At 32.5% G+C, this 10,256-nt stretch overlaps 1 protein-coding gene across 1 annotated transcript in view; it reads left to right on the forward strand.

Moving 5' to 3' along the window:
- Window positions 1-10,256, forward strand: part of LOC106685251 (myosin-11) — a gene marked incomplete in the record, with an annotated part of 27,779 nt that overhangs the window by 4,535 nt on the left and 12,988 nt on the right. Inside the window, 4 exon segments of the mRNA XM_067051908.1 lie at window positions 138-242; window positions 320-493; window positions 3,166-3,414; window positions 4,851-5,005. Of these exon segments, the coding sequence (XP_066908009.1) occupies window positions 138-242; window positions 320-493; window positions 3,166-3,414; window positions 4,851-5,005 (683 nt within the window).

Here is a 10,256-nt window from a genome sequence, read left to right on the forward strand (position 1 = left end):
ATATATATTAAAGCGATTTACTAAACTACTTATCGATTATAGTTTACTCCAACATGTGGAGAACTTCTAAATTTAACATTAAATTTATTAAGTTACTCTGTAGCTTTGGCGCTTTAGTATTAAAACTTTAATTTCAGGTAATCATAGAAAATCTAAAACATATGATTTTCCGACAAAGAAAGGCAGTGGATAAGTTAAATGCAGAGATAAAAGACACCAAACAAGAATTATTCGAAGTGGAAGCAAGTACAACAAATATAATAATACGATTTTTTTAAGATTAAATATTCTTTTTATATTTATTAATTATTCGTTCCAGTTGAATATCGCCGCACTAAAAGATAAAGTGAATTCTGGACAGGAATTCGTGAGAGATAAAGACAGAGAGGAAAATGAAAAATATTCTGCTGCGCTGGAATACGCCAATACGCAGAATGATGTCTGTGGCATATTGCTAGAATGTTACAAGAAGATCATTGGCGTTTTAAAAAAGGTCTGAGAAAGTCTATTAATCATTTAGTCACTTAAGGTATATAAGTAGTTAATCATACAATATAATATTTGTTAAAAAAAAAAAAAAATGAACTAAAAATAATTTCTTATATCTGTTAACAGTACATTTAAGAGACGGTTTTAGTCTGTTTGGTTTAACTCGGATTTCAAACACAACACGTGCTATGTATCGAGGTTTTAACAATTCCGACAGCAACAATATAACAAATGTCATTGCCATATCTGTGGCGATACCTGTCCTCACGGAAAGGATACCTGTCAACACAAGGACAACTGCGTTTGTGTACCACACTTTTTTCCAATTGGTTAATGGGTACCTCGTGTTGAAGAAGCAGAACCCATTAAGCCAGGTAAAACCGAAAGAGATTACATGGCAGTGACCACTGGCAACCGCCCCGCCCACCCTCTCTCACGGCCTAGGGGAGACGCTCGCCTTGTGAGCGTTGTAGCTAGTAGCCAATGAGAAATAAAATTGCAAAAAGGTGACGCATCTAAGGGCAAGTGGGGGAAAAAAGGACTTGACCACAGAAATGGAACAATGAAGAACATATAAGGTAGACCGAAGGTAGAGCAAGGCACGACCAGCCGGAATGGTCCCTCCCCATTCTATCTCAGTCCTCTGGCTACCAAGCCATTAAATATTAAACTGCCTTCAGCGGACTATGTTTTTCCACATCTTGTAATGCCAAAAGGCAAAACAAGATAAATTGTAAATTTGTTTATATATAATTTTCTTAGATTAAGCAAAATGTATATAATTGTAATTGTTTTAAATTTAAATAAATAGGAGGTATGGGGAAAAAAATAAAAAAGAGCAGAACAACACTTCGACGAGAAGTCCCAAGAAGGGCGAATTCAGACGGGAACGCCATCCCTTAGGCCAAGACAACGCCCACGGCCTAGACATCAACAACACTCACGACATGCATCACCCAACTCAGCAGCTATTCAGACATTCTAGGTGATAAGTTATAATGTAAACAATATTTTATGGCCAACCATTCATCTGAATCATTCAATCATTTCGTTGCAAACATTTTATCAATCATGTAAATAAATACTTTGTTCCTTGATATAGTTGATATATTATTATACTGCCCAACTTTTCAATGGTAACAATATTCTATAAATATAAAGATATGTAATTGGTAAACACAAAAATCCTTGGAAATGGAATTCGATACTAACAATAGTTTTTTCAGGACTCAATCTTAATTAATTAATTAACTTATTTTTGGATAATTGATAATATAAAGGACTGTACCCTCTGATCCTTTAAGTTATTTAAGAAAAACCTAAGTGCCATGCTAGTAACCCTCAATGAATAGATACTTTTATCAAATAAATTCAGTCAGTTTTCATAACTTCTTCCAAATAAAATTGATGTAAAATACTTTTTCTTTAGGATTTTTAGAACTGTTTCAGTCATTTCTGAAACTTTAACGTAAAAAATACGACTTCGGGACTCTTATCTAGGATTCGTATGTCGCTGTTTAGTCCACCCCTGTCGCTTCTCTGTTAATCTTAAGAGTTTCATAATGAGAAGATGGTTGAGGTTGCGGTCAATGAAGAACACAAATAAGTACAAACTATTGATTAGTTCCAACGTTTCGGCCAGAATTCCAATCCTTCATTAGAGTCAAGAACAAAAAACAAGATAACAACCAATGAATAAAAGGATATACAGAATGATTTGAAAATAACTAACATTATGTATACGTATATTGTTGAAAAACGTGTATAGTTTAAGAATAATAGAAAAGCTGTATGAGAAAAGTAATAATAAAATTAAGTAAGGGGAAAGAACAAATAATAAAATACATATAAAAATCTAGTTAGTAAATTATATGTACAAAATAAAAATTATTTAAAAAATAAGTGAGAAATAAAACTTATATATAGGCAATTAAATATGTAAGTAAAACAACAGGATAAATAAAATAAAATATAAAGTTATATAATCCAGAAGGAATAAAGAAATATGAATATTTAATTTAATAATAATAATTTAAAATTAAAGTTATGGAAAAAAAACAGAATGAAAATATATTTAATTAAAGAAATAAGTAAGTAAAATACTAAAATAAATGAATAAATATAAAGTTAAGTAAGATAAAAGAAGTAATTAGTAAATATGACAATAATAATTTGTGGTGTACATAACTAATAATGTGGTTAAGGAAGAAGTAAGAAAAAAAGTAAAAGAGAAAGAGAAGAGGTGTGAAAAGAAGGATTTGAAAAAGAAAATAAAACGTAATTTAAAAACGAACCAGCTCAGACAAGATCTTAAATCCAAGTGAGTCAGTGGCGCGTTAAAAAGTACGTTGGAATATGTAGGCGTTGATGACCAGAGGGTTTTACGCCTTTAAGCAACAATCAACAACAAGTACGTTGGAATATATGACAAGGCTCCCGGAAAAGGTATAGAATACGATAAAAGTTATATTACTTAGATGAGTAAAAGTAAGAAATTTAAAAAAGTAATTTTAGTTAATACTTTTTTTTTATTACCGCAAGCCTCATTACTTTTTAAAGAAATTTTTCCATTACTATTTTAATTTATCTTGACTTCACTCGGCATATAGGCTACTATTTTAATGAATAATTGTATAATTCTGGTAATAAAGTGTTTATAGGAAGAAGCTTTTTTAGGACTCCCTGTACTTCGACGATGTCATCGCTGACCTCAAGAATGACGCCATGATACAGAGCCAAACAATTTTAAAGATTATCGAGCTCGGGCAGTTGGCAGTTGAAGATTTTTCTTGGTTAAAGCAACAAGCCAAAAGGAGCACTGTAAAGTTCAACGTACACACGAATGATCACAGAAAAGAAATACAGGAAAGCGCTGAAGCTATACACACGTTAGAGTTGATGAAAGCTAAACTCAACGAATATGGAGTAAGTATTCAAAAAGTTACACAATGGGCTAATCCTTTAACTAATAATAATATACTACTTGGGTACTAATAATAGTAACCTCAGCCCACGCTGCGATCTATGTAATACATCAAATTCTAAATTAAATACAAATAATTCTTTTTTTGTGAGATCTTGTCTTAAATTCTTTTTGTGTGTTAAATGAACTGAATCCAATTGATAATGTTAGGTACTCTTGACGAGGCCTCAAGAATACGTGTCTAAAGTAGGTAAGGTAGTTGATTAGGAAGTAAGTAGATGGGATGAGACTCATGGGCGCCAGCCGTATGTTCTCTACGGATGGTAACCTGGTACAGGTTAATATTCCAGCAGGTACTGGAAGAATGCAAATCTGGAGAGTAGCCAGCCGGCAGATCTTGCAGGAAGGTAACTTTGTTTTACCAGGTACTATTCCTGTAGATACATAGGGGTATTTAAGCCCGAAGAGTGACTAGACACCAGGTCCTACGAAAGGATAAATGATAGAGGGAGGAGAAGAAATCCAGAGAAGGCGGAGAAATAAAAGACAATACACATTTCCAAAAATACACTAGACTGTACTGATCCACTTTGTATACATCAGTCCTCTGTCTCCTAAGGAGGTGTTTCTCGAATTGAATTTTTGAAGTGAGATTTCAAAATGAGGTCTTCTCATTTTGGCACAGTTAAGTCTCCGGGCATTTAAACGCCATTAACGTGTAATACGTTAGCTTTCACTGGATCAACAGTGTATTATTAATTCAAATGATACATTTATAAATAGTATAATTAAGGGTTACAAAGACTAATATAAATATTTTGTTAGCGTTTGCTTGTCGCTAGTAGTAGTACCCGTATTAGCTAGCAGTTACCGTCTTAGTATTAAATATTTGAAATTAAAATTAAAATTACTTTTAATTCTATTATAATTACTTCGAATTATAGGAAAATAGATCTAAGGCAATTAAATAAGAATATATTTTGTAATTGTCATGAAGTAATTGCAATTATTTTAAAATATAATTGCATTTCAAAGATTCCATATTATTGCAATTACAATCACTTTTTGGAAAACTGCTGTTTAGGATTTAGAGGCGAAAGAGTTATAATTAGTTATTTAATTAAATTAATTAGGGAATTAGTAAGAGTATTAGGATCACCAAAAATGCGATTCTGTGCTAAGTATAGTAGAAAATAATTTTATGTATGTTTTATGGGCTGGATTTTATGCATGCTCTTACTACTAAGCCCCTTTTGAGTAGTCTTTCATCTTAAATGCTTTTCTGAAGGCTGTTTAAGAATGTAAGTTTTTATTTTTTATTTGTACTTTTAATTTTCTCCTCTGTTATGTGACACTTTATGTATCTTACTTTGTTCATCACATAGAAACCTACATTTTTTATTACACCACATAAAATTAATGATCTGTCGAAATTTAGGCGAAAGCTTATCCAATGTTTCAAGAAGAAAAAGTACAGCCCTACAAAGATCAAGAAATGGAAGAAATGAAGGAACAGTTGGAGGAATCCGAGAAAATCTTTGGTAATATGAAGCAAATCCTTGGGGTTCAAACCATTGCCGATGTTTTCACAGAGTAATTATTTAAAAGTTATCCATATTACTTTGGCCCAAGTTTGCTAAACAGTATATTATAGATTAGAATCATTGAAAGTATAAATAAGCGAATTTTTTGGCCACTAATGTTTTAGTTACATCATCTACTTTTGCTTATGCATACGTAGTACTTGGAACTGTATTTCGAAACCCAAAGCTGGAAAAAAGTTGGGTATCAGTACAACGATGGCCTATTATCTATTTTGTCAAAATCCACCCGCTACACTCACTTGGGCAGAAGTATTTCTCTTGACACCCCAATTTAAAAAATATATAATAAATCCAATAAAAACATAAATAAATAATAACATAACTTACTATCGAAACTATGAAATTTAAACAATTGTGTCACTACCTAACAGAAATAGTGAGGAAGCCTTACAGACCAATGTAATTAGAATACTTTTTTTTTATGATTGAATTCTTGTACCTAGAAATTTAAAATAACTTTTCAAAAATTTGAAAACTGGTGTGAAGTTAGTTAATATATCTAACTATTCACTGATATAAACTTACTTATATATCAACGTATAAAATTGGTGTACTATAAGGTTGATGAATGTGAGCGTATCACGAACTGGCACCATGCTAAAGGAGGTGGGATCGTAAAATTGAGGAATAAAAAAAAATACATTACTGACATTGGTAGTTTATGGTTATCACGATATAGTTGAACCTAGATATAATTAAAGGAGCAGAGAAGAGAGCAATAATAATTTGTTAAACATACTTTTTGAGAAATAACGTTTCAGCTCAGATTGTAGACTTCGATTCGCTCTGATGAAGACTTACAATTTGTTTTTTTAATTTAGTTATTTATATTTACAAACGAACATAAAATGAATCAAGTAAATTTGAGGAAATCATAATGGTATGGTACAAGCATGTAGAGAAACTACCCATTGGTAGCACTCTAAAAACATTTTTATAATATAAGGTATCGAGGCCATCTTCTTTTCAGACGCCTCGGAGGATTGTCCGGAATGAAAGGATTGAAATCTGGTTATCAATATCGGGCTAGATCGGTTACAAATGGAACATTAAGGTCTTTGTGGATAATTTTATTTGTGACAAAGCAGGGAGCATTTAGGATTTTACGAAGGATTTTGGATTGTAAGGATTGGTACGAGAGGAATTCGAAGGTTTAATGGAGCCCCAAAGCTCAACGCCGTATGTCCAGATAGGCCTTATAATTGTCATGTAAATCAGTCTTTTGTAATGAAATGGAAGTTTGGACCGTTTGTCTAGGAAGTGCTGTAATAGTCGAAATCGACGTGCAGTTTCTTGTCTTTTCAGTCTTGTGTGAGAATTCCAGCTTAGTCGTTTGTCCAGAAGTAGTCCAAGGTTGCGAGTCTGTTCAACAGGGGTAAGGGCAACATTATTGAAGTATACTGTAGGGCAGGTAAGTTTACGACGAAGGGTAAAGGTAATTTGATGGCACTTGTTGGAATTTATTTTAATCCTCTATTTTAATTACGACACCATTCTTCGACAGCTGTGATATGGGATTGAAGAGTTTGGGATGCAATTAAAGGGTTATTATTAACAGCGAGCACACATGTGTCATCGGTATACGTGGTGAGTATAGTGTTAGGATTGGTTGATATGTCAGCTGTATAGATTGTGAAGAGGATGGGACCGAGGATACTACTCTGAGGAACACCAGCGGACTGAAAGAAGAAGGATGAATAGGAACATTGTGGTCTACTTTAAATAATCTGTCAGTGAGAAAGGAACAAATAATGAGAAAGTATGTAGGAGGTAGGAATTTACGGAGTTTGTAAAGCAGTCCTGGGTGCCAGACTCGATCAAAAGCATGTTCTACATCGAAAAAGACTCCCACGCAGTACATTTCGCGCTCCAAAGAAGACGAGACAACGTCCACCACACGATGCCATTGCTGGATAGTGGAATGAGAGGTTCGGAATCCTTAATTGGTGATCTGGTATTATTTGGTTGGAATCAAGGATGGGGTATAAGCGTTTCAAAATGAGTTTTTAGAGGATTTTTCCCATGATAGGTAATGGAGAGATGGGACGGTAGGAGGATGGGTATTCTGCTGGCGTATGAGGTTTGGATATCATTTTGACTATAGATAATTTCCATGGGTCAGGGAAATATTTGGAACGGAGAACGGCGTTATATATGTAGGTGAGGAATAGGATGGCTTTTCTTGGAAGAAGTTTTAGGATATGGGATGTTATTAGGTCATATCCAGGAGCTTTGCAGTTAGGTAATCTCTGAATGATATTTCTGATGAATGAAATGCTTTAGGTGGAAGGGTCATTTGGAGTGGAATATTTATTTCTGCTTCAATACATTCAAGATGAATTGGGTTAAGGATATCAGGATGCGGAATACCGGTTTTAGAAAGGTATTGTCCGAATATTTGCGATTTTTCTTCGTCAGTTCTGATCCAGGTTTGGGATTCGGTGAGAAGAGCATAGTTGAAATCTTTAAAATTCAGCAACAATTTAGTCGTCCGCCATAATGATATGTCAGTAGTTGTAAGATTCTCAGTAAAGTTAATTAAATTTTGAATTTTGTATTTTCTAATTTCTACTTTAAGTTTGTTAGTCAATTTGGTGTATTATGTTTTGTCAGTTGGAAATCTGGTCCTGTGCCACTTCGATCTTGCTCTGCGATTTTCCCTTAATAAGATACGAATATACTGTAGCAGGTTATTTTGCTTATTGTTATTAATTCTATTAGTCGAAGTATTGTCAGTTATGCTTGTTCTTATTGTTGATGTGAGTTTTTCAATAGCTTCGTCAATGTCTTGTTGCTTACAATTTAAAACGAAACGTTGGCACAATAGAAAAATAAGTTCCATTTACTGTTAGTGTTGTCTTTATTTTCCATAATCAACAACCAACTTCTCTTTATACTATAAGTTGAAATAAAACCAAAAACAAGGACGAATCGTCATGGATGGTAGGATAGTAATCAGCAACACAACCTTCATCACTGAATCTCATAATCTAATTATATCATATAATATTCTTAGAGAATCATCTATAACTTTCTCTGAAAAAAGATAGATGAATTAGAAGAAGAAGCCATTGTAAAAGTAACATAACTGAGAATATATCTCCATACAGTGAGATTAATGAAAGAGGCCTAAAAAAACCAATCGCCTTCAATACAGAAGCTATGGCTTGTTGAGGACTTAGATTTTCAAATACTTATACCAATTATTAACTTAGCGCATGTTTATTTTGATGGCATCTGATTAGAATTTAATTTTGTAAAGCAAGTTTGTTATTAAATTAAAATTAATAAAAAACTATTTAATAAGATCAACTAGCAAGACTAAATTGTTTTTCTATAGAAAGTTACCGTCAAAATTAATAGACTTCAATCGTGTTAACCAATTTTCCGAGCCAAAAGTGCATAGAGAAAGGATTTAAAACTGATATAGCTAGAAACAACCTCCTTTTAATTCAAAATATTAATCTCAACTAGAGTATTTTAATGGCTCATCAAAAATAGGAGAGACTTCAAGATTAATCTTAATAATTTTACTTTTTTATCAATGGTGAAAAATTTCGAATTCGAATTTTAAACAAAAATATAAAAGTTTTGAGGTACTCTTAGACCAAATAACCAAGTCTCGCAAAATGGTCTCTGTGTTTACGTGAACAACTTAGCTCAAAACCGAAGGTCATATAAACTGAAATTGCGTATTTATTGCAAGTGTATAACTGGGATGTTACGTTTTTGTTAAAATCGATCAACAAGTACAATTGTATCACTTTGTATAATCGATTTTACACTTTTTAGGATTTTTTTCTGAAACGACTCTAAGACTCCAAATAAGCAAGGTAAATAAGCCATAGTCATTCGGGGCGGGGGATCCATAATCAATTAGGTTGTTATATTTCAGCATGGAAAAAGATAATGAAACCAAATTAAAAAAAAAAAATTGTGTATATTTTAGCAGTGCTTTATTAGCTATTGGCTGAACCAGCAATCCTTCGCTATTGCTATATTTGAGTGTTTAAGTAAATTTAATGAACACTAATGATAGTTTGATATTGACTTTATTTGGTTTGGTAGCATAAATTGAACCAATACATGCTATAAGGAGCAAATGAGAAATTTTTATTATACCAAACTTGTCAGTGGTTTAGGGCTCATTAAACAGCATCGAAGGGCACAAACCGGATCTAACTAAACAAATTAGAACCAAAGATATAAAATAAAACGTTTTAAAATTTATTTCTTAATTTTAAACCAATATTTCGCCCTTATTAGGGGCATTCAATCTAACTTTCTGTTATTGTGGATCAAAAGACATTCAGGCATTCATCCCTCTTACGTTTCTATTAATGTAGGGATTGGTTAAAATAAAGAGGAGTTATGAACGTTTATATGAATAATAGTTTCATTAGGAACACAAGAAGAGAAAAAAAATCCTTCGAATAAAACAAGGCGAAAGCTTTCTAATTTATAATTTCTTTGAAAATGGTATTTTTACTTTGCGAGGACACTAAAAACGAATATGAAATGCTCTTTTTTCTAAAAAAAATTTATTGACCTAGTTTACCTCGAGCCACATTATGTTTTTATAATTTTTCGTAAATATAATATAGCTTAGTAGAATCAATAATGCTTTTTTTCTTATTCCTTGGCCAGAAACAAATCGATTGGTGTACAGTAACAGTGAAAAAAACGCATGCTTTCTTAGTTACAAACTCAAAAACGCTCAATTTTGTTATGAATTTTTTTCTGCTCGAGAATTCGTGCATTTTATTATCTTTAAACCTTTCCTGGGTGAAAGAGGACTTAAAAAAAAAAAAAAAAAAACTATATGTAAATCGGTCCACTAAATCAAAGTTTATTGTGGACAAACCATTCCCTTATATATATAATATAACAATATATAATTAGTAATTAGTATTGCCCCCTCCAGCCACCCGCTGAGTACTCCCATCTTTTTTAACATGAGTTTGTGGAGACGCAGATGCAATGGAATTTTTCGCTTTGCCAGTGCGATAAATGCAGTTGTTACCATAGTTATTAAATAGTTATTTTTTAAAATTTCACTTAACATATATAAATGAGCCTTTCAGCTGACAGGATAATTTCATAAAATCATTCTTAGTATTTTCAATATTAATTTTATAACTTGAAGTACCACCAATGGGTGGTTCCTTCCCAAGATTTTCAAGTGTATATGAAACATACTACATATTTACCTGTTGTATTATTTTGTACAGTTGTAAATT

Source organism: Halyomorpha halys, unplaced genomic scaffold (assembly GCF_000696795.3).
Source record: "Halyomorpha halys isolate HHAL.00 unplaced genomic scaffold, Hhal_1.1 Scaffold673.1, whole genome shotgun sequence".
Classification (NCBI taxonomy): Eukaryota; Metazoa; Arthropoda; class Insecta; order Hemiptera; family Pentatomidae; genus Halyomorpha; species Halyomorpha halys.